Raw genomic sequence first — 26,585 nt, 5'->3', positions numbered from 1 at the left:
GACTGCGGACAGTACAGGAGATGACCAGAGACTGCGGACAGTACAGGGATGACCAGAGACTGCGGACAGCACAGGGATGACCAGAGACTGCGGACAGCACAGGGATGACCAGAGACTGCGGACAGCACAGGGATGACCAGAGACTGCGGACAGTACAGGAGATGACCAGAGACTGCGGACAGTACAGGGATGACCAGAGACTGCGGACAGTACAGGGATGACCAGAGACTGCGGACAGTACAGGGATGACCAGAGACTGCGGACAGTACAGGGATGACCAGAGACTGCGGACAGTACAGGGATGACCAGAGACTGCGGACAGTACAGGGATGACCAGAGACTGCGGACAGTACAGGAGATGACCAGAGACTGCGGACACAGTACAGGGATGACCAGAGACTGCGGACAGTACAGGGATGACCAGAGACTGCGGACATAGTACAGGGATGACCAGAGACTGCGGACACAGTACAGGGATGACCAGAGACTGCAGACACAGTACAGGGATGACCAGAGACTGCGGACACAGTACAGGAGATGACCAGAGACTGCGGACATAGTACAGGGATGACCAGAGACTGCGGACAGTACAGGGATGACCAGAGACTGCGGACAGTACAGGGATGACCAGAGACTGCGGACACAGTACAGGAGATGACCAGAGACTGCGGACATAGTACAGGGATGACCAGAGACTGCGGACAGTACAGGGATGACCAGAGACTGCGGACATAGTACAGGGATGACCAGAGACTGCGGACATAGTACAGGGATGACCAGAGACTGCGGACATAGTACAGGGATGACCAGAGACTGCGGACATAGTACAGGGATGACCAGAGACTGCGGACATAGTACAGGGATGACCAGAGACTGCGGACATAGTACAGGGATGACCAGAGACTGCGGACATAGTACAGGGGATGACTGCTGACCTTTGGGGAGGGAGGGGGAGCGGGTACCTGAATTTGACAGGTACCCGCTCTTACTTCCGCAGAGTTTTTTTTTTTTATCTTACCTGTTCCTTTATCCAGCCGCGCGCTGTCTTCCCGGCTTCTGTAGTGTGGGCGCTCGTCGGACAGCCGGATGCCCAGTGCGCATGCGCGAGAAGCGCTGCGCTTTGTGATTGGTCCGGCGGCTTCTGGGATCTGTCATGTGTCCCAGGTACCGCCTTACCATTCACAAAGAGCACTGCTTCTTGCGCATGCGCACTTGGGACCCGGCTGTCACGCACACTACAGAAGCCGGGAAGACAGCGCGCCGCTGGATAGAGGGACAGGTACGGTCCCACTGCAGAGCTGAGCGGCCGGCCCGGTATTCTGACACGGCGGCGGTGGAAATACCGGACCGGCCGCTCTATATTCGCTCCATAAGACGCACTGACATTTTCCCCCCTTTTTTGGGGGAAAAAAAGTGCGTCTTATGGAGCGAAAAATACGGTATATATCTCTCAGGTACTTCAAAAACAACTTCTCCGTTCAATACAGACTTGTGGAAAGTTGTGGAACTCCGGGTTTTGTCCTGTAACTGACCTGTCATTGTGGGTGTATTGTTCTCTCATCTGCTCTCTCCCATCCGCTGGCCCTGGATAGTAAGTGATCTCTTAAAACTGTACTTTTTAAACTTTTCATTTTTCAAAGTGGTTGAAAACCTCAGACATGAAATATGAACAAAGCCTATACCTCTATGGTGTGTACTTGCCTCACTCCACAGCACTAAGTGTCACTTTTCTCTGCTGCTTCTATCCTCTGCTATCAGATGAGTCACCTCTGACAAGTTTTCCTGCCACCAAGAGAAAAATGGTGACAGGGGAGGGACCTCCAGCAGATTGACAGGCTCAGCTGTTCCTGTGAGCTGTGTGGAGGGGGCGTGTGTCTCTTCCCTCCAATCAGCTCTCAGAATTCTCCTCACTGAGCTTTGCACAGTGTAATTTCAGCTCTCTCCGCCCCCATGTTTTCTGAACTCTCCGACAAGCTTTATAAATTCTGCACTTTGAACAGATGTAGAAAAGAAAATACTGCAGATAAACAGGTACAACTTAAGTAAGAGGATTTGCTTGATCTCAGTCACCTCACTGGGTATATGTAAGGGTTTACAACCACTTTAATTTAAGGAGAGAGTAGATGGTTGGCGCCCCTGTCAGGTTTTAATTGCCATTTGTGTCCTCTCATTGGAGATGTTACTCATCACTTCCTGTCAGCACAGGAAGTGAGTGTAAATTTCTCCAAGGGGGTCACAGAAAAAAAAAAACAAGACAGAAATTTTTACTCTTTTCAACTCTATCCAAAACAAATGAACTATACTGAACTACTCAGAGCAGGGGCGGACTGACAACTCATGGGGCCCCCGGGCAATAGGGGATCATGGGGCCCCTGTGTCCTTGCCCAAACTCAAAAAAGCCTATGAAAAAGGTACCAGGGGCATCTCATGGGGCCTCTACTGACCCCGGGCCCTCGGGCAGCACCCGAGTTTCCAAATGGTCAGTCCCCCCTGATCCAGAGTATGGAGACTGCTACTGCTGAGAATGCCAGCTGCCTGTCCATCTCTGGTCACTGACCTAGAATAAGCATGCAGCCAGCAAAGTCCGAACTCTTGGTCTGCATAATCGAAGCCAGAGACAGCCAGGGAGGTGGCATTTTCAAAAAGAAATGCCCGGCGTTGGCAGCTTACATATTGTCGCAGTACGGGCTTCCTTTAAGGCGTTCGGATTTCTGGTCAGGTGGATGCGGTCCTTTAAGTCAGACGGTGTCTCCATGGCAACCAAAAACACTGCTTTGCTGCGAATGTAATGGGCTCATATCACCTCCTCGGCCTGTCTCCAATTAAGAAGACATCATTATGAGCTCACATCATAGCCGGACACAGGGGGACGGGATTTAAAGGCACAATCCTGCCTGCCGGGACAAATCTGTACGTAGAGGAAGCTTGTCAGGACACAAAGCAATTGGGATTTCCAATATGGAAATGATTATCCCTCAATTAATAAGGGCAGGGATGACAATCTGCACCCTCCATCCGGTAGTCAATGGCTGCTTCCATTATTTCCCACCCAACAGGTTCCCTTTAAACTGACTCAGAGGGCACACCTTTCCTAGGGGGGCAGATAGAACCAGCAGCAGCTGCAGGGGAGAGAAGAGAGGGTTCCAACAGTGGCTAGTAAACCCTGGAATGGTGACTTCACCCACTGGTCACTGGATCCGGCTCCCTGTGTCAGCTGCAAGGGAGAGGAGGGAGTGCTCCAAAAACAGCTAGTAAAGCCAGGAACATGAAAGTCACCCATAGGCTTCAATGGCTCATCTGTTGTCAGCGCTCCCTCCTCTCCCCTACAGCTGCGCTGGCTGACACAGGAAGCTGGAACAAGTGATCTATAGGTGATGTCACCATTCCATGCTTTACTAGCCATTGTCAGAGTGCATTCTCCTTTCCCCTGTAGCCGCTGCTGGCTGATACAGGGGAGATCACATGACCGGCCTGAAGTGGCATGAAAATAAGTGAACACATTCACTATATCCGCTCTCCCCGGACTCTGCATTCACTATATCCGCTCTCCCCGGACCTGGCATTCACTATATCCGCTCTCCCCGGACCCCGCATTCACTACATTGGCTCTCCCCGGACCCTGCATTCACTACATCGGCTCTCCCCAGACTCTGCATTCACTATATCCGCTCTCCCCAGACCCCGCATTCACTACCATTGGCTCTCCCCGGACCTGGCATTCACTATATCCGCTCTCCCCGGACCCTGCATTCACTACATCGGCTCTCCCCAGACTCTGCATTCACTATATCCGCTCTCCCTGGACCCCGAATTCACTACATTGGCTCTCCCCGGACCCTGCATTCACTACATCGGCTCTCCCCGGACCCCGCATTCACTATATCCGGTCTCCTCAGGCCCCGCATTCACTATATCCGCTCTCCCCGGACCCTGCATTCACTATATTCGCTCTCCCCGGACCCCGCATTCACTATATCCGCTCTCCCCGGACCCCGCATTCACTATATCCGCTCTCCCCGGACCCCGCATTCACTATATCCGCTCTCCCTGGACCCTGCATTCACTATATTTGCTCTCCCCGCATCCTGCATTCACTACATCGGCTCTCCCCGGACCCTGCATTCACTATATCTGGTCTCCTCAGACCCCGCATTCACTATATCCGCTCTCCCCGGACCCCGCATTCACTATATCCACTCTCCCCGGACCCCGCATTCACTATATCCGCTCTCCCCGGACCCCGCATTCATTATATCCACTCTCCCCGGACCCTGCATTCATTATATCCACTCTCCCCGGACCCTGCATTCATTATATCCACTCTCCCCGGACCCCGCATTCACTATATCCACTCTCCCCGGACCCTGCATTCACTATATCCGCTCTCCCCGGACCCTGCATTCACTATATCCGGTCTCCCGAGACCCCGCATTCACTATATCTGGTCTCCCCGGACCCAGCATTCAATATATCTGGTCTCCCCGGACCCCGCATTCACTATATCTGGTCTCCCCGGACCCCGCATTCACTATATCTGGTCTCCCCGGACCCCGCATTCACTATATCTTGTCTCCCCGGACCCAGCATTCAATATATCTGGTCTCCCCGGACCCTGCATTCACTATATCCGCTCTCCCCGGACCGCGCATTCACTATATCTGGTCTCCCCGGACCCCGCATTCACTATATCTGGTCTCCCACAGTACACACAACATGGAAATGCAATAATTTTAGTAAATATAAACTTCTCATCAGCAGTGAGAGCAGTCTCGTGACTTCAATCAGTGTCCAGCAGAGCACTAGTTAAAAGCTTGTAGGAGGAGCTTTCTTTCTGCTCTAGGAGGATGCAGAACCCCTGACCTCTGTCAGGACAGTGCTGATTGGCCATGTGCTGATCACATGCAGTCTCCCAAGAAAAAAAAACTTCTCCAGCAATACACACCAAACTGAGCATGTGCAGAAGGGCTAATGATTCAGTCTGTCTTATCAGCATGGACATTTTAACAAGTTGCCTGTACTAGCCGATGCGGTGTACTCCTCACCTCACTTGACCCAGCAGCGCCTAAGAAACTGTCAGAGAAAGCAGTACCGCTTCTTACCAAAGTGTGGCGCTTCATGTGCTCCCTCCTGGTGAACTTCTTGCCACAGATCTCGCAGGGATAGGGCCGTTCCCCCGTGTGAGAGCGCATGTGTCTCTTCAGGATGCACTGGTGCATGGCGGAGAAGCTGCAGTACGGGCATTTGAACTTCTTGCGGATGACGGTGAATTCGTTTACTGAAAGAGAGAGAACAGAGAGGTCACCGCCGTGTGCAGACAGGCCGGGGTCCAGCATAATCCAGCAATGACGTCCACCAGGGAGGATGCATCACAACTCACACTCTTCTAGATCTATACAAAATACAACTACAACGGTGAAAAGTAAACCAGGCACCATGCAACTTATATCTAGCGTGAGACATTATATCATGAGCAGGGAGAGGTTTCAGCTGCTAAACCCTCCCAAATGAAAGGAGAGAAGTGCTGATCCACCAATGTGCAAGATATACGGGGTCTCCATTGTGGCCCCTGACAAACCTGACGAGCTGCAAATAATATTCAGGACATGTAATGTGACAGAAGATTGTCAGAGACTGTAGGCATACTACAGGAGATGGTCAGAGACTGCAGACCATGAACAGGAGATGGTCAGAGACCGCAGGCACACTACAGGAGATGGTCAGAGACTGCAGGCATACTACAGGAGATGGTCAGAGACTGCAGGCATACTACAGGAGATGGTTAGAGACTGCAGACCTACTACAGGAGATGGTCAGAGACCGCAGGCACACTACAGGAGATGGTCAGAGACTGCAGGCATACTACAGGAGATGGTCAGAGACTGCAGGCATACTACAGGAGATGGTCAGAGACCGCAGGCATACTACAGGAGATGGTCAGAGACCGCAGGCATACTACAAGAGATGGTCAGAGACTGCAGGCATACTACAGGAGATGGTCAGAGACTGCAGGCACACTACAGGAGATGGTCAGAGACTGCAGACATACTACAGGAGATGGTCATAGACTGCAGGCATACTACAGGAGATGGTCAGAGACTGCAGACATACTACAGGAGATGGTCATAGACTGCAGGCATACTACAGGAGATGGTCAGAGACTGCAGACCTACTACAGGAGATGGTCAGAGACTGCAGACATACTACAGGAGATGGTCATAGACTGCAGGCATACTACAGGAGATGGTCAGAGACTGCAGGCACACTACAGGAGATGGTCAGAGACTGCAGACATACTACAGGAGATGGTCAGAGACTGCAGACATACTACAGGAGATGGTCAGAGACTGCAGACCTACTACAGGAGATGGTCAGAGACTGCAGACATACTACAGGAGATGGTCATAGACTGCAGGCATACTACAGGAGATGGTCAGAGACTGCAGACCTACTACAGGAGATGGTCAGAGACTGCAGACCTACTACAGGAGATGGTCAGAGACTGCAGACCTACTACAGGAGATGGTCAGAGACCGCAGGCATACTACAGGAGATGGTCAGAGACTGCAGACATACTACAGCAGATGGTCAGAGACTGCAGACATACTACAAGAGATGGTCAGAGACTGCAGGCATACTACAGGAGATGGTCAGAGACTGCAGACATACTATAGGAGATGGTCAGAGACTGCAGACATACTACAAGAGATGGTCAGAGACTGCAGGCATACTACAAGAGATGGTCAGAGACTGCAGACATACTACAGGAGATGGTCAGAGACTGCAGACATACTACAAGAGATGGTCAGAGACTGCAGGCATACTACAAGAGATGGTCAGAGACTGCAGACATACTACAAGAGATGGTCAGAGACTGCAGACATACTACAGGAGATGGTCAGAGACTGCAGACATACTACAAGAGATGGTCAGAGACTGCAGACCTACTACAGGAGATGGTCAGAGACTGCAGACATACTACAGGAGATGGTCAGAGGAAACATTTGTGGTTGCAGGTTAGGGATATGTTATAGGCGGCTGCTAGAGATCAGTTATTACAGCCCCTTTACCAATCAATGCTCTCCCTCCGACTGACTGCTGGGGCCAAAGGACTGCACTGTAGGCACCAATGGGCGGCAGGGTTATGGGTCCATACGGCACAGTGGTGATTGGAGGATCACAAGACCATGTACATGAGGTAAGCTGTTCCTTTAAATATTCTCAATGGCCTGTTTAACCATTTGTACGCCGTCCCCCCATCTGATCAGACAGACAATACCTATAATACAGACATGTCAGGGGGGTGATCGGCACACTATGGTGCCCATGGGTTCAGATGCTCTGGCTCAGCAGGAAGGCGTCCCTGGATGGAATACACCATTGGCCACTACATTCCTGTGGTTGGCACCGCTCAGAATACCTGCTGCAGACACATGCTGACCCTTTAATTCTCCCCGTCTGGGATCAGATCACTAATAATACATCAAGACAGCCCCCCCTTCCCCTCCCCCCCTCCTTCCTCGGCTGCCACGCCTGCTGTAATCGCTGTCCTCACATGACCAGGCGCAGCCTTGCACTGCAGGTAGCAGGAGGAAACCCAGGCAGAAGCACAAGGCTCCGTGTCTGAAGGACTGCTGAGGGCTCCTCCGACCTCTCTACTGTCAGCCACTGACCCACGGAGCTCATGATGTTCATGCTGGTTCCGGGGTCAGCCAAACTATTCACCTAGTGGTGACAACCTCTGCAAATCCTGGAGTTTTATCCCCCAACACACTGCTGACCACTGAGGATTCCAAGCAGCTCCAAGACTACCACCCAATAGGGGACACCCTCATACACTATGTGTGACCCCCGCCCTCCCCTCTACAGCATGCCCACAGTCACCAATTCACAAATCTTTCCTATAGGCTCTTCAAGAGACATCCCCCACTTCCATCCAAAGATTGCCGGCACCACGTTCCTCTACAAAACACGTCCAGTCAAGGCATCATCCTCTCCAAAATGGCTGCTGAGGCTCAAATATGCAGACAGTTTCTAGCCATTGGGTTCAATCAATGTGTCCCCTACCATCTCATCTTTCACGGCCTACATCCCATCACCCAACACCTACACATTGACCACTGCCACTGCCTGCACCTACACATTGACCACACTCCACTGCCCACACCTACACACTGACCACACTCCACTGCCTACACCTACACATTGACCACACTCCACTGCCTACACCTACACATTGACCACACTCCACTGCCTACACCTACACATTGACCACACTCCACTGCCTACACCTACACATTGACCACATTCCACTACCCCACATTGATCACACTCCACTGCCTACATCTACACATTGACCACATTCCACAACCCCGCACCTACACATTGACCACATTCCACTACCCCACATTGATCACGCTCCACTGCCTACACCTACACATTGACCACATTCCACAACCCCGCACCTACACATTGACCACATTCCACAACTCCGCACCTACACATTGACCACACTCCACTGCCTACACTTACACATTGACCACATTCCACAACCCTGCACCTACACATTGACCACATTCCACAACCCCGCACCTACACATTGACCACACTCCATTGCCTGCACCCACACATTGACCACATTCCACAGCCCCGCACCCAGGCATTGACCACACCCCACTGTCTACACCCACACATTGACCACACTCCATTGCCTGCAACTTCACATTGACCACATTCCACAGCCCCGCACCTAAATACTGACCACACTCCATGGCCCCACATGTAAACAGTCAAAATAATATTCCCCCACACTTGGTCCAGTTATCCAGAAAAGTGGACCTGTATATAAACAGCTGCATACATCAACAAAAATATATTAAAGTCACACATCAATATGCCTTTGTATAACATGTGATTGAGGAGAGTTGGCCTTTACCCAACTGGTCACTGCAGTAAAATAGCAGGAGAGAGAGGAAATACCTTACAGGGCAGTTATTATTATTATTATTCAGGATTTATATATTATTATTATTATACAGGATTTATATATTATTATTATACAGGATTTATATATTATTATTATACAGGATTTATATATTATTATTATACAGGATTTATGGCGCCAACAGTTTGCTCAGCGCTTTACAATATAACGGGAGACAATACAGCAACAATACAGTTCAATACAAGAGGGTTAGGAGGGCCCTGATCCTGGGAGCTTACAATCTAAGAGTTGAGCAGAACGTTAAAGTGGACCGAGCATCAGATATGGTTTCATGGCAAGTAAACTATGCTAAATAATGTATTACTGGTTTTATCTCACGGAGGTCACAGTACTCCCCTGACAACGCCTTCATCTGATTTTCTCTTCATCTTTGTTGAGGCATCACCCAGGGTCAACATTTTCCTCCCGGATGCCAGTTCAGAGATGACACAGTTATGTAGACCCTCATACCTGTCATACCTGCCTCGGGACTGTCCATAATGTTAAAGGGCGCCTCGGGACTGTCCATAATTTCCAAGGGTGCCTCGGGACTGTCCATAATTTCCAAGGGTGCCTCGGGACTGTCCATAATTTCCAAGGGTGCCTCGGGACTGTCCATAATTTCCAAGGGTGCCTCGGGACTGTCCATAATTTCCAAGGGTGCCTCGGGACTGTCCATAATTTCCAAGGGTGCCTCGGGACTGTCCATAATTTCCAAGGGTGCCTCGGGACTGTCCATAATTTCCAAGGGTGCCTCGGGACTGTCCATAATTTTCAAGGGTGCCTCGGGACTGTCCATAATTTTCAAGGGTGCCTCGGGACTGTCCATAATTTCCAAGGCTGCCTCAGGACTGTCCATAATTTCCAAGGCTGCCTCAGGACTGTCCATAATTTCCAAGGCTGCCTTGGGATTGTCCATAATTTCCAAGGCTGCCTCGAGACTGTCCATAATTTCCAAGGCTGCCTCGGGACTGTCCATAATTTCCAAGGCTGCCTAGGGACTGTCCATAATTTTCAAGGGTGCCTTGGGACTGTCCATAATTTTCAAGGGTGCCTCGGAACTGTCCATAATTTTCAAGGGTGCCTTGGGACTGTCCATAATTTTCAAGGGTGCCTTGGGACTGTCCATAATTTTCAAGGGTGCCTCGGGACTGTCCATAATTTTTAAGGGTACCTTGACTGAAAAAAGGTTGAGAAACACTGATCTAAACATTAGGGGAAAAGAAGACTGAGGAAATGCCTCTACCTGCCTACAGTAGACTGATTACTTCATCTCAACCCAAGCAAGGTTGCTGAGTCCAGGGATTGCCTTCAAACAATAATTTTTCTGGTAACTAATACCATTGCTGTACATTGGGACATATCAGGAATTTATTCATGCAGACTTTTGAAGTTGCTGGAAGGTCGACTTTAAGAGCGATATACAAACTTGGTGGTTTAATTGTTCATTTACAGCACTCTATACATCAGACCTAAAAGAGGAACTGCAGGGGATCTACAGACAGAGGCAGATGGGTGTAAAGCAGAGGCAGTTGGGAGCGATTCCACTTCCCTCTATGGGATATGAGAGTTGCTTCCCCTTTAACATAAGGAAGAAGAGACGGGGAAAAGAGTCGATTTCACATCCCCTAAAATCTAACAGGAAGTGGCCGTTTCCCCAAATAGGATGGGCTGGGTTAACCCTGCGAGTCCAAGATGAGAACAATGAACACAACACTGGGAAAACATGCATTAAAAATCCTAACTGCATTTTACTTCACTTGGAGTGACCGGCCCTCACTTCCACCTTTGCTGCAAACAAAATCAAATGTGAACAGGCCTTTGTGATCGGCTATCATGGGAAGGACAACGAAAGAAGAGAGAGGGACTTACGAGAGAGCGAGTGGGTACCTTTGGGCAGGTATTCGAACAGCAGCGAGCTCTCCTCCCCCAGAACATCGGCCTTGAGGGACAACAGGCTGTTCTTGCTCAGGAGGGCGCTGCGCAGGTTGGAGATGCTGGTGACCTGCGGGTGATTGTCGTCCTTCTCCAGGCCCAGAGTGTGAGTGATATAGCTGCCCTCCCCGCCTTGGAGGGACTCCTCGCCCTGCGAGTACAAGTCCACCCGTTCCTCCCGGCTGTCCGAACTGCCCGGCTCGATCACCGTCACGTCGTCACCTAAAAGAGAAGAAGGAGAGACATGTTAGAGGGGGAAGGGAAGATGAGGAGAAAAAAAAACAAAAATGATAGCAGATACATAGGAGTGAATGAATGAATGAATGAATGAATGTCCTTGCTCCCGTGGTGGCCAATCAGATAGGATAGGCTGATCTCTTTCTATTTTCCAAGGTCAATGTCGGTATAGACCTAGCATCTAGCAAAGAACAGGATGCTTAAATGACAGGTGCACTTTCCTTAAAATCCAACCCCCCCCCCCCCCACCTTAAGCAGCCCTGTGTATATTATGTGATTATAAAAGGTACCATTTGTTTAAAATTAATAAACATGCTATACTTACCTGCTCCGTACAATGGCTTTTCACAGAGCAGCCCGATCCTCTTCTTCTGGGGTCTCCTACTGGTGCTCTTGGCTCCTCCTCCCTTCCGAGTGCCCCCCCGTAGGAAGCTGCATGCTGTGGGGGCACTTATGCAAGCTCATTCCCGAGATGGGATGTGTGCATCTTTTGACACACAATGCGCAGCTGGGCCCAGCTCTCCGCTTCCTCCTCACTGGACTTGACTGACAGCAGCAGGAGCCAATAGGTCACCCTGCTGCGTCCATGTCCAGTAAGGAGAAAGCCGTTGCTGGATTGAGATCAGACTCAGGTAAGTAACAGGGGTGGGAGGCATGGGAGGTAGACGATTATCTGATCACACAAGGTTTTTTATACATTAATTCAGAACAGGCATGAAAGCAGAACTTCACCCGAAAGAGGTAATGCCGCTCTTCCTCCACCTCCTTAACATATGGCACCTCTTTTTATTGTTGGCGGGGAGCAGGTACCCACTCCCCCACTTCCAGTCAGATCCATGCGAAGATCTGAATGGAAGTTCACTATATCTGGTTTCCCCAGACCCCGCATTCCCTATATCCGCTCTCCCCGCACCCCGCATTCACAATATCCGCTCTCCCCGGACCCTGCATTCACTACATCCGCTCTCCCCGGACCCTGCATTCACTATATCTGGTCTCCCCGGACCCTGCATTCACTATATCCGCTCTCCCCGGACCCCGCATTCACTATATCCGCTCTCCCCGAACCCTACATTCACTACATCCGCTCTCCCCGAACCCTACATTCACTATATCTGGTCTCCCAGGACCCCGCATTCACTATATCCACTCTCCCCGGACCCCGCATTCACTATATCTGGTCTCCCCGGACCCTGCATTCACTACATCCGCTCTCCCCGGACCCCGCATTCACTATATCTGGTCTCCCCGGACCCCGCATTCACTATATCCACTCTCCCCGGACCCCGCATTCACTATATCTGCTCTCCCCGGACCCTGCATTCACTATATCTGCTCTCCCCGGACCCTGCATTCACTATATCTGGTCTCCCCGGACCCTGCATTCACTACATCCGCTCTCCCCGGACCCCGCATTCACTATATCTGGTCTCCCCGGACCCTGCATTCACTACATCCGCTCTCCCCGGACCCCGCATTCACTATATCTGGTCTCCCCGGACCCCGCATTCACTATATCCACTCTCCCCGGACCCCGCATTCACTATATCTGCTCTCCCCGGACCCTGCATTCACTACATCCGCTCTCCCCGGACCCCGCATTCACTATATCTGCTCTCCCCAGACCCTGCATTCACTATATCTGCTCTCCCAGGACCCGGCATTCACTATATCCGCTCTCCCCGGACTCTGCATTCACTATATCCGCTCTCCCCGGACCCCGCATTCACTATATCTGGTCTCCCCGGACCCCGCATTCACTATATCTGCTCTCCCCGGACCCCGCATTCACTATATCCGCTCTCCCCGGACCCTGCATTCACTATATCCGCTCTCCCCGGACCCCGCATTCACTATATCTGCTCTCCCCGGACCCCGCATTCACTATATCTGGTCTCCCCGGACCCCGCATTCACTATATCCGCTCTCCCCGGACCCCGCATTCACTATATCTGCTCTCCCCGGACCCCGCATTCACTATATCTGGTCTCCCCGGACCCCGCATTCACTATATCCGCTCTCTCCGGACCCTGCATTCACTATATCCGCTCTCCCCGGACCCCGCATTCACTATATCCGCTCTCCCCGGACCCCGCATTCACTATATGACGAGCTGAAGTTTCTAATCTTAATAAAGATTTTATTTTCTCTGATGTCCTGGAGAGATAAATAACGGGCCATACAATCTGATTACAAGTGTACAATCCAAACGCACACGTTCCTGCGTTAAAAATGGCTGTGTGTATAAGTGGGTGCTGCAGCGACCGTCGGCTGGAACCCAACAGAATCAGCAAGGGAGAATGTCACCGGCACACCGAGGATCACCAATATGGGTCCAAACGTTTTAATGAACGATCACACCGTTACAGCAAGGCAACATTTCGGAGTCTCGCAGGACCCCTTCATCAGGCGTGTGACACATGCAAGACTCCGAAACGTCGCCTTGCTGTAACGATGTGATCGTTCATGAAAATGTTTGGACCCATATTGGTGATCCTCGGTGTGCCGGAGACATTCTCCCTTTATTAGGATCTGTATGCCCTCGATGCGGTGGGAAGAATCGGCTGTCATGTGACTACTGTTGTCCTGCAAAGGCAACGTTTCGGAGTCTCACAGGACCCCTTCATCAGGCATGTGACACATGCGAGACTTCAAAACGTTGCCTTGCTGTAACGATGTGATCGTTCATGAAAATGTTTGGACCAATATTGGTGATCCTCGGTGTGCCGCTGACATTCTCCCTTTATTAGGATCTGTACGCCCTCGGTGCAGTAGGAAGAATCGGCTATCATGTGACTAATGTCCCGCAAAGGCAACGTTTCGGAGTCTCATAGGACCCCTTCATCAGGCATGTGACACATGCGAGACTCCGAAATGTTGCCTTGCTGTAACTATGTGATCGTTCATGAAAACATTTGGACCCGTATTGGTGATTCTCGGTGTGCCGGGGACATTCTCCCTTTATTAGGATCTGCCATGTGACTAATGTTGTCCCGCAAGGCAACGTTTCGGAGTCTCATAGGACCCCTTCATCAGGCATGTGACACATGCGAGACTCCGAAACGTCGCCTTGCTGTAACGATGTGATCGTTCATGAAAACGTTTGGACCCATATTGGTGATCCTCGGTGTGCCGGTGACATTCTCCCTTTATTAGGATCTGCCATGTGACTAATGTTGTCCCGCAAGGCAACGTTTCGGAGTCTCGCAGGACCCCTTCATCAGGCAGTGACATATTGTGACAGAAACTGGAGAACTATTTAGGAAAACCATCCAGCAAATACAATCTGATTGCACACTCTTTGTGATAAGAGGCCCAACCTGAATATCCATTCCATCTGTATCTAGTCAGGGAGGCAATACACCTTTTAATCTGATTGATCAGACAATTACGTAATAGGAGAGCCTACCTGACTAGATACCAGCTGAGATGATGGTTTATTTAGGACTTTGGTAGATCTACAGGAGACTGGATTGCACATTCAGGTTGTAAGGTGTATGGCCAGCTTGATACCATACAATGTCACGGGTGGGTTTAAATGCAATTGCGTCAGATTGTCAGGTCAGCTTCGGAAAGCAGTGGGTGCTTCAGCCTGCTCGTCCCCAAATCAAACACGTTTTTTTCATGTGAATAATTGTGACTGTGCTGGGAGTTGTAGTTCCCCCAGCGCCTAGACTGCAGTAGGGGGCCCCATACACCCCAGCCATTGCGCACGCACTACAGATGGACAGCAAATGGTTAACTGGAGCTCAGGTCCGGTCACATCAGTTCATGCATGAATTATAGAAGAGTCCGGGCCCATTAACGGTGCAAGCACACGGCATATGATACATCAGACACGGCTCGAGGAAGACAGACTCATCCCACTGCTGGCATTAAAGGGCCAATAAAAATAATGGGATGTTTATGCAATACAGGTTTTATTAATGACCAAGGATACATATACAAAGGTTACTAGAGAGTATAGGAAGCAGCAATCTAATCCATGACAGCGCTGGGGATGAGGTCTGAACCCACGGCTCTCCTTCCCATAAACCGCCAAGAAGGGCCGCTAAAAATAAGAGATGCATCTGGGAATTGGTGGGCCGAGGGGGATCACATCCTGAGGGGGAGGAGCTGTCACACACAGCTCCTATTTTCTTTTAATTCATTGCACATGTACAAGACTGCCATGGAAGCCTCAATCAATATTTAAGAACGGAAAAACAGGGATTGACATTATCCTTCATGAAATGCTATTTGAACGTGATGGAGATCACGTCACCGCACCGCACACGCAGTTCCCAACTGGCCGTCTTGGGGACCCTTCGTAATATCAAAGTGAAAATACAAGTCTGTTCCAATGGTAACCTGTTTGCAAAGACACCACGTTTCGGGGGGCTGGACCTCTGCCCCCTTCATCAGGGCTTGAAATAAAAAAAATGAAAGTCCGTAATCTATCCATAGTTGGATGCTATTAAATGGAGTTGCATGCTAATCCGTCGGGGGCTCTCCACCCACACTGTGTTTCCAAGCCCTGATGAAGGGGGCAGAGGTACAACCCCCAAAACACGTTGGGTGTGCAAAGAACGTATCACCGGGATAAACTTGTATTTGGACTTGAATACTACAGTGTGGCACTTCAATTCCTTAATCACACGCAAGGTGATTGTTGGAATGCTGTGGTGTGCAGGAGAAGCCAACCCCAACATCTGAATTCTCTACATCAGGGGTGTCAAACTGCTTCCAGCTGTTGAAAAACTACAATTCCCATCATGCCTCTGCCTTTGGGAGTCATGCTTGTAACCCTCCATCTTGCAATGCCTCATGGGACTTGTAGTTTGGCAACAGCTGAAGGGCGGCCGGTTTAACACCCGTGCTCTACATTTATACAACCACTATAACATTGAATGACGGCGGTATTATAAAATCTTCAGGGCTCCAGCGCTTCCTTTCCAAGCATCTTGGAGACCCTTGTGACCCCGAGTTCCCCTGTAGCATCCAATAATCTTAATACTGCTTTTCGCTTCACAGTGAACTCTGTATTTATTGTTAAGGACGGAGGTTGGAAACAGTCAACTCTCCACTTTTATTTCGGAAGCTACACTAATGTATGTCGAAGACATCTCTCGGTCCCCACTAATGACAGTTAGCAAGCGGGATTGGCGGGACAACAGTAGTCACATGACAGCCGATTCTTCCCACTGCCCCGAGGGCGTACAGATCCTAATAAAGGGAGAATGTCACCGGCACACCGAGGATCACCAATATGGGTCCAAAAGTTACAGCAAGGCAACGTTTCGGAGTCTTGCATGTGTCACATGCCTGATGAAGGGGTCCTGCGAGACTCCGAAACGTTGCCTTGCTGGAACAATGTGATCATTCATTAAAACTTTTGGACCCATATTGGTGATCCTCGGTGTCCCGGTGACATTTTCCCTCGCTGATTCTGTTCGGTTCCAGCCGACGGTCGTTGCCGCACCCACTTATACACACAGCCATTTTTAACGCAGGAATGTGTGCGTTTGGATTGTACACATGCAGATCCCAATAAAGGGAGAATGTCACCGGCACACCGAGGATCACCAATATGGGTCCAAAAGTTTTAATGAACGATCACATAGTTCCAGCAAGGCAACGTTTCGGAGTCTCACATGTGTCACATGCCTGATGAAGGGGTCCTGCGAGACTCCAAAAACGTTGCCTTGCTGGAACTATGTGATCGTTCATTAAAACTTTTGGACCCATATTGGTGATCCTCGGGGTGCCGGTCACATTCTCACTCGCTGATTCTGTTCGGTTCCAGCTGACGGTCATTGCAGCACCCACTTATACACACAGCCATTTTTAACGCATGAACGTGTGCGTTTGGATTGTACACATGCAGATCCTAATAAAGGGAGAATGTCACCGGCACACCGAGGATCACCAAAACGGGTCCAAAAGTTTTCATGAACGATCACATCGTTACAGCAAGGCAACGTTTCGAAGTCTCGTGTGTGTCACATGCCTGATGAAGGGGTCCTGCGAGACTTCATTCATCAGGCATGTGACACACGCGAGACTCCAAAACGTTGCCTTGCTGTAAAGATGTGATCGTTTGAGGATCACAAATATTGGTCCAAGAATGTTAATGAACGATCACATAGTTACAGCAAGGAAACGTTTCGGAATCTCGCAGGACCCCTTTATCAGACACGTGACTCACGTGAGACTCCAAAACGTTGCCTTGCTGTAACGATATGATCGTTCATTAAAAGTTTTGGACCCATATTGGTGATCCTCAGTGTGACATTCTCCCTCGCTGATTCTGTTCGGTTCCAGCCGACGGTCGCTACAGCAGGAACATGTGAGTTTGGATTGAACACGTGCAGATCCTAATAAAGGGAGAATGTCACCAGCACACCGAGGATCACCAATATTGGTCCAAAAGTTTTAATTGTTCATTAACATTTTTGGACCAATATTAGTGATCCTCAAACAATCACATCGGTACAGCAAGGCAACGTTTAGGAGACTCGCAGGACCCCTTCATCAGGCATGTGACACATGCGAGACCCCGAAACGTTGCCTTGCTGTAATGATGTGATCGTTCATGAAAACTTTTGGACCAATACTGGTGTTCTTCGAACGATCACATCATTACAGCAAGGCGATGGTTTGGATTCTCACATGTGTCACATGCCTGATGAAGGGGTCCTGCGAGACTCCGAAACGTTGCCTTGCTGTAGCTATGCCATTTTTAGCGCTGGAACGTGTGCGTTTGGATTGTACATGTGCAGATCCTAATAAAGGGAACTGGGGATGGGCGGGAAGGAGTTAACATAAAATGTACTGATAATGTCTGTTGCTCCCGTATATGAAATGATGGACGTGTGACCACGAGTGTGCTAAGACGGGATCCAGTACACGTTGGTCAACTTGGGCTGATCATGAGGAGAGGCGTCTGCCAGGCCTTTTGGCCAAGTAAACCTGAGTGTGCCTTAAACCGGGCATACATGGATCGAAATTGGGTTGGTTCAGCAGGAACCGGACAAATTTCGATCTATGTATGGGCAGGCTGGTTGTAGAACCAGCCTGTCTGGTTTTTCCCCTTGGAACACCGCCAGCAGCTATAGCTGCCAGCAGTGATCATTGTATTCAGATGACTGGGAAACCTCTCACTGCTAGAATACAATAGCTCCGTGGGTGGGATTCCCCCATCAACAGTGATTGCGTTGATGGGGGAACTGACATTTTCTTTCCTTCAACCCCTGATAGAACAAAAGACTGCATATTGTGTGGCCTGCCTCACCCTCCTCAGGAGTCTTGTGCCCTGGGGTGTCAGGGAGGGGTCTTCCATCTGGGGAGGGGAACAAAGACACACCCTAAGTGCACTTTTTTTGTGTTCACTTTTAGGGCTCATGTACACGGGCACTTGGAAAACTCTTCTGAACGATGGAAACTGACTGCTGGAAAACGTAGGTTAAAAAGGCAGTTTAGCCGCGTTTGCATACCGTGTTTGCGTTTAGAAGCGTTTTTAAAAGATAACCTCAGGAGACCTTCGAAATACCCAGAATGGACTGAAAAACAGTAAATAATTAACTATTTCAGACATTTTGTGAGAAATAGAGAGAGCAGAAGCAGAGAGAGCAGTATGTGTTGAGATGACCGGTCTTTTCTGGTTGTATTCACTATGGATCCCATCATAATGCGGCGCGTTCTAAACCTGGAACTGACTGCACTGGTGTTCCGGGTCCATTTGAATCCATGGAAAACACTTTGCATGCATTTCTGATGATGACAAAAGGCTCTGGATAGCATCTGGACATGGAACCGTTAAAAAAAAAAACTTTTAAACGCAGCTAACCTCGTTTACACACGTTTGAAACACCGGTAAAATCTACTCCTGAACGCAAGTTTGGTGCGTTAAAAAAAAAAAAACGACTGTCAACTCAACTGCCTGTAAAGGACGATGTGTACACGGACACACAGGAAAACAGGGAGAGTTCAGGGGCTGCTGAAAAAAACGCTGAACAGCTCCTGAACGTCCGTGTACACGAGTTCTTAGCGTTTAGTCGTTGAACACAACACAAGTTACGAAAAAATAAGGCGTCTTTTGCCTGCAAAAAATGAGTCTATGATTCCAGTTACTTGGTACTTGCAGTACTTTGGCTGCAATACGAAGCTTCTAAAAATATTGTACGCCGTTTATATCGATGTCCGGGGCTTGGAACAGACCCAATCTATTAATGACCGTTACAATGACAGGAGGGGGGGGGCATCTCTATTAATGACCGTTACAATGACAGGAGGGGGGGGGCATCTCTATTAATGACCGTTACAATGACAGGAGGGGGGGGCATCTCTATTAATGACCGTTACAATGACAGGAAGGGGGGGCATCTCTATTAGTGACCGTTACAATGACGGGGGGGGGGGGGGGACATCTCTATTAATGACCGTTACAATGACAGGAGGGGGGGGCATCTCTATTAATGACCGTTACAATGACAGAAGGGGGGGGCATCTCTCTTAATGACCATTACAATGACAGGAGGGGGGGATCTCTATTAATGACCGTTACAATGACAGGAGGGGGGGGGCATCTCTATTAATGACCGTTACAATGACAGGAGGGGGGGGGCATCTCTATTAATGACCGTTACAATGACAGGAGGGGGGGGCATCTCTATTAATGACCGTTACAATGACAGGAAGGGGGGGCATCTCTATTAGTGACCGTTACAATGACGGGGGGGGGGGGACATCTCTATTAATGACCGTTACAATGACAGGAGGGGGGGCATCTCTATTAATGACCGTTACAATGACAGAAGGGGGGGGCATCTCTCTTAATGACCATTACAATGACAGGAGGGGGGGATCTCTATTAATGACCGTTACAATGACAGGAGGGGGGGGGCATCTCTATTAATGACCCTTACAATGACAGGAGTGGGGGGGGGGGGGACATCTCTATTAATGACCGTTACAATGACAGGAGGGGGGGCATCTCTATTAATGACCGTTACAATGACAGGAGGGGGGGCATCTCTATTAATGACCGTTACAATGACAGGAAGGGGGGGCATCTCTATTAGTGACCGTTACAATGACAGAGGGGGGGGGGGGGACATCTCTATTAATGACCGTTACAATGACAGGAGGGGGGGGATCTCTATTAATGACCGTTACAATGACGGGGGGGGGGGGGAGACATCTCTATTAATGACCGTTACAATGACATGAGGGGGGGCATCTCTATTAATGACCGTTACAATGACAGGAGGGGGGGGCATCTCTATTAATGACCATTACAATGACAGGAGGGGGGGGGGGCATCTCTATTAATGACTGTTACAATGACAGGAGGGGGGCATCTCTATTAATGACCGTTACAATGACAGGAAGGGGGGGGGGCATCTCTATTAATGACCATTACAATGACAGTAGGAGGGGGGCATCTCTATTAATGACCGTTACAATGACAGGAGGGGGGGGCATCTCTATTAATGACCGTTACAAAGACAGGAGGGGGCATCTCTATTAATGACCGTTACAATGACAGTAGGGGGGGGGGCATCTCTATTAATGACCGTTCCAATGACAGTAGGGGGGGGGCATCCAGATCTGGTGACAAGAGGGCGTCTTTCACCCGAACACCTTGAAGCCGGTTCTCTTTCCCTCGCAGACCTCGGCGAGGTGTTATACACAGTGTATGGGTGACAGGTCCTCTTTAATAAAGTCTCTAGGTGGGCGACTTTGTGAAGAAGGATTTCTTTGGTGGTAATGAGAACGTCTATAAACGTGTGCGCCGTGTATACTGGATTCCGGGGCTTCTGACAAATCCTCTGCGATTATTGGGATAATTATACCGGCAGCTCCGGCGGACCCCCGAAGGCAGCAGAGAGATAATGGCGGGTTTTTTTCTCCTACTAACAACAATGGTAAAAGTTCTGTCTCTTTTCATCTCAGCGGGACAGGCGTGACAGGTTCCCTTTAACAAAAAGTTTCCTGGTGAGTGAAGACTTCTGAAAGAAAGTTTGCTTGTGCCGTAATGAGATGTCTGGGAATAGCGGCCGCTGTTTATATGGGATTCTGGGGCTCCTAACCAATCCAAGCCAATAATTAGGACAGATCTAATCACAGCGGGAGCGTCCCTGAGGGCAGCCGGCGTTAATAGTGTGGAGGTGCAAGGCGGAGTGTGATGGGCCTGGAAGGAGGCGAGAGGCAGGTAATCAGAGGGTGTGGAGGGCTGGCCGGGTAATTCCAGCTAAAGACGAGGTGGGCAATTAGGGGATTAGGCGGATTTGCGGAGGATGAGACCAGAGGATTCTGGGAGTGCTAGGAATACACAGAGCAGGGTTAGGTGATTACACACTTCTCCATGTGATCCTAGAGAGGATAATGAGGGACAGGGATTTATATGAGGAGAAAACTGCATACGGAACAGTCAGGTCAACTGGACTCCTAATCACAGCAAAGCATGCAAAATGACAGGACACCCCAGTCTAAAGTGGGGTCCCTCCATCACATCAGAGTCCTCAGCCCACCCTCTCCTTTTAAATCAGAGTCCTCCAATTCCCCCCTGCACATCAGAGGCAGACCTCAGTCCTCCAATTTAACCTTTTAAATAAAGTCCTGAATCCCCCTTTCTTCATTTCAGAGTCCACAGCCCCTCCCTTCCACATCAGAGCCCAAGGACCCTCCCTTCCACTTCCGAGTCCCTGGCCCCTCCCTTCCACATCCGAGTCCCCGGCCCCTCCCTTCCACATCCGAGTCCCCGGCCCCTCCCTTCCACATCCGAGTCCCCGGCCCCTCCCTTCCACATCCGAGTCCCCGGCCCCTCCCTTCCACATCCGAGTCCCCAGTCGCTTCCTTCCACATCAGAGTCCACAATTCCTCCCTTCCACATCCGAGTCCACAATTCCTCCCTTCCACATCCGAGTCCACAATTCCTCCCTTCCACATCAGAGTCCACAATTCCTCCCTTCCACATCCGAGTCCTCAGCCCCTCCCTTCCACATCCGAGTCCATAATTCCTCCCTTCCACATCAGAGTCCACAGCCCCTCCATTCCACATCAGAGTCCTCAGCCCCTCCCTTCCACATCCGAGTCCATAATTCCTCCCTTCCACATCCGAGTCCATAATTCCTCCCTTCCACATCAGAGTCCACAGCCCCTCCATTCCACATCAGAGTCCACAATTCCTCCCTTCCACATCAAAGTCCTCAGCCCCTTCCTTCTAGATCAGAGTCCTCAGCCCCTCCCTTCCACATCCGAAACCCCAGCCCCTCCCTTCCACATCAGAGTCCACAGCCCCTCCCTTCCACATCCGAGTCCTCAGTTTCCCCTTTTTTGAAATCAGAGTCCTGCCCCTCCCCACAATAAGAGTAAGTCCTCAGTCCCCCCTTTTGAATTAGAATCCTGAACCCCCCCTTCACTTCATAGCCCTTTGAGCCCCCCACCCACCTGTTTGCAGAATGGCAATGCATGACACTATACCAAAATATGGGACACAGCATGACACTTCTGACCACCCTGGTTGAGAAACACTAATATAGAGAGAAACAGTCTGTAGTTAGCTTTTGAGGCAGCCCAGCTTTCTGTTTTTACCATCCCCCAACAATGTAAATGTGCTCTTATCCAGGCCTATCTGTACTTCCCCAGCCCACCTGCCCCCTTTCATCTGGGAACCCCTTCTATTTAGTAGATAGCAATGCAGGACAAGTGTTCCCAGACATGCCTATTGCATACTTTGGTTGATTTCATCAGCAATAAAAGAAACCTGTTTATTATGTCTGGGTTTCCATTCACATTTTCAGGGTTTTTTTTTTTTTTTACAAACTTTTTTTTTTTTTTTTTCAAATAAGTTTTGGTTGTTGGTTTAAAAATTGTACATCAGCAGATGAGGGTACAGTGGGGGTCCAGTACAGATCAGGCAGAATTTCACATGGACGTTCCATGGACACCCATGTAGGGCTGGCTATAGGAATGGCGCAGTTACAGGATTACTGCTTACAGGGTGAACAATGGAGTGTAACCAGAAGTAACAGCAAAACCGGCAAAAACAGACCGAGCGTCTAATCCTTCTATTCTCCAACGACTTGAAGTACGCTTTACATTGAAAACAAACCCCACTGCGCACTTTACACATATTTGCATACATCTGTCATATTCAAATGTCGGATGTGTACTCTGGATGTTTGCTCATGAGCTTCCGTGTACAATAAAGTTTCTGCAAAAAAAAAAAGCAGTTATGGGTCAAACTGCTTACTTGTATTTACTTGTAGTGTTCTTCTCTCCACAATATTATATTTTCCTATTGACTTGCAATGTGCCTAGAAAATGTGACTACTCCAGAGTCAATTCCTGGTACAACCCCCTCCCTCCTTGCATGTCATAGCCCTCCTTTTACAATTTGTAATGGCCCAGCTCATCACCTTCATGCATAATATTTTATGTGCCGAAGGTGGGGAGGAGGCACTGGGGTGTGGCCTGGGGGCTGAATGTGGCCCTTTGCTTGCCTTTATCTGACCCTTATCCTCCTACTGACACCAACAATGGGGCATAGTTCCTGTCAATGACAACAACAGAGCACTATTTCTCCAACTGACACCAATGATGAGGCACCATTCTCCCCACTGACACCAATGATGAGGCACTATTCCTCCCACTGATACTAACGATGAGGCACTATTCCTCCCACTGACACCAATGATGGGGCACTATTCCTCCCACTGACACCAATGATGGGGCACTATTCCTCCCACTGACACAAATGATGAGGCACTATTCCTCCCACTGACACCAATGATGGGGCACTATTCCTCCCACTGACACCAATGATGGGGCACTATTCCTCCCACTGACACCAATGACGGGGCACTATTCCTCCCACTGACACCAATGATGGGGCACTATTCCTCCCACTGATACCAATGACGGGGCACTATTCCTCCCACTGACACCAATGACGGGGCACTATTCCTCCCACTGATACTAATGATGAGGCACTATTCCTCCCACTGACACGAATGATGGGGCACTATTCCTCCCACTGACACCAATGATGGGGCACTATTCCTCCCACTGATACCAATGATGGGGCACTATTCCTCCCACTGATACTAATGATGGGGTACTATTCCTCCCACTGACACCAATGATGGGGCACTATTCCTCCCACTGATACCAATGATGGGGCACTATTCCTCCCACTGATACTAATGATGAGGCACTATTCCTCCCACTGATACTAATGATGAGGCACTATTCCTCCCACTGACACGAATGATGGGGCACTATTCCTCCCACTGACACTAATGATGAGGCACTATTCTCCCCACTGACACCAATGATGAGGCACTATTCTCCCCACTGACACCAATGATGGGGCACTATTCCTCACACTGACACTAATGATGAGGCACTATTCCTCCCACTGATACCAATGATGAGGCACTATTCCTCCCACTGATACCAATGATGGGGCACTATTCCTTCCACTGACACCAATGATGGGGCACTATTCCTCCCACTGACACCAATGATGGGGCACTATTCCTCACACTGACACTAATGATGAGGCACTATTCCTCCCACTGACACCAATGATGGGGCACTATTCTCCCCACTGGCACCAATGATGAGGCACTATTCTCCCCACTGACACCAATGATGGGGCACTATTCCTCCCACTGACACCAATGATGGGGCACTATTCCTCCCACTGACACCAATGATGGGGCACTATTCCTCCCACTGACACCAACGATGGGGCACTATTCCTCCCACTGACACCAATGATGGGGCACTATTCCTCCCACTGACACCAATGATGGGGCACTATTCCTCCCACTGACACCAATGATGGGGCACTATTCCTTCCACTGATACCAATGATGGGGCACTATTCCTCCCACTGATACCAATGATGGGGCACTATTCCTCCCACTGACACCAATGTTGGGGCACTATTCCTCCCACTGATACCAATGATGGGGCACTATTCCTCCCACTGACACCAATGATGGGGCACTATTCCTCCCACTGATACCAATGATGGGGCACTATTCCTCCCACTGATAGCAATAATGGGACACTATTCCTCCCACTGACACCAATGATGGGGCACTATTCCTCCCACTGACACCAATGATGGGGCACTATTCCTCCCACTGATAGCAATGATGGGGCACTATTCCTCCCACTGACACCAATGATGGGGCACTTATTCTTCTCCCCAACGCCAAAGATGCACTGTTACTCCCACTGATGCTAGAACAATTTCTACTTACAATGGCCACAGTCCCGCCCCACCTAAAGTCTGAGGGACAGTAAATTTGCCCTTTGTTTAGAAAGTTTGGAGACCCCTGCTATAGAGTGACAGTTCTGACTCGGCTATTGCTGTTGACATTACATCCAAGATGGCGGCGCCCAGGAGCTGTCCCAGAGCCTTTGGGTGACTACACAAGGGAAGGCATTTATGGGTAAATAACGTGCAGAAAATATGCGAAATATTCATACAATCCTATGAAAAGATGTTTTTTTTTTAATTAAATGGTCTGGCCACATGGTCTCCAACATTTTTAGTTCCTCCTACAGCAGCTAATACACATACAACAGTTCCTAACACCCTTCTAAATGTTATGTCTTTGTCCGCCCCCTTCCAAAGCACCCCGCAGACTGACAGCACAGCCAATGTGGAGCACACATGTGGACGCTCTTGTTGCATCATGGGAATAGGATCATTTTCCCTGGTTCAAAATTGCTCAAAAGGCAAATATATATATATATATATTTCATCCTTGGCCACGCGGGATCTCCTGCATGGTGGGGGTTGGGGAAAGACCTGGCAACCTACCCTGTAAAATAATTGCTAAGAGAATTCATGGAAAAAAAGTCGCTTACGAGTGACGGTCCATGCAATCGCCAAGGGTCAGATACGACTGAATGGATATATATATATATATACACACATTCATATGGGCAGCACAGTGGCTAAATGGACCCAAAGTACTAGGGTCGTTGGTTCAAATCCCAACCAAGCTACCACCTGCCTGGAGTTTGCATGTTCTCCCAGTGCCTGCGTGGGTTTCCTCCGGGTACTCTGGTTTCCTCCCACACTCCAAAGACATGCTGGTTGGTTAATTGGCTCCTGTCTAAATTGGCCCTAGTATATGTGTATGTATGAATGGGAGTTAGGGACCTTAGATTGTACACCCCTTGAGGGTTAGAGACCTTAGACTGTACACCTCTTGAGGGTTAGGAACCTTAGATTGTACACCCCTTGAGGGTTAGGGACCTTAGATTGTACACCCCTTGAGGGTTAGGGACCTTAGATTGTACGCCCCTTGAGGGTTAGGAACCTTAGATTGTACGCCCCTTGAGGGTTAGGAACCTTAGATTGTACGCCCCTTGAGGGTTAGGGACCTTAGATTGTACGTCCCTTGAGGGTTAGGGACCTTAG

The 26,585-nt window shown here is 49.6% G+C and overlaps 1 protein-coding gene across 1 annotated transcript in view; it reads right to left on the bottom strand.

The window, feature by feature from the left end:
- The window catches only part of ZBTB46 (zinc finger and BTB domain containing 46), a 102,659-nt gene that overhangs the window by 16,109 nt on the left and 59,965 nt on the right, over positions 1-26,585 (bottom strand). The window contains exons 4-5 of the mRNA XM_089665416.1: positions 10,853-11,137; positions 5,100-5,275 (exon numbers count right to left, since the gene is read on the bottom strand). Of these exons, the coding sequence (XP_089521542.1) occupies positions 5,100-5,275; positions 10,853-11,137 (461 nt within the window). The remainder of the gene's footprint in view (positions 1-5,099; positions 5,276-10,852; positions 11,138-26,585) is intronic.

This window comes from Staurois parvus, unplaced genomic scaffold (genome assembly GCF_062004578.1).
Source record: "Staurois parvus isolate SC_StPar_1 unplaced genomic scaffold, SC_StPar_1.0 ptg002183l, whole genome shotgun sequence".
NCBI classification, from domain to species: domain Eukaryota; kingdom Metazoa; phylum Chordata; class Amphibia; order Anura; family Ranidae; genus Staurois; species Staurois parvus.
This window is presented reverse-complemented; position numbering and strand designations above follow the sequence as displayed.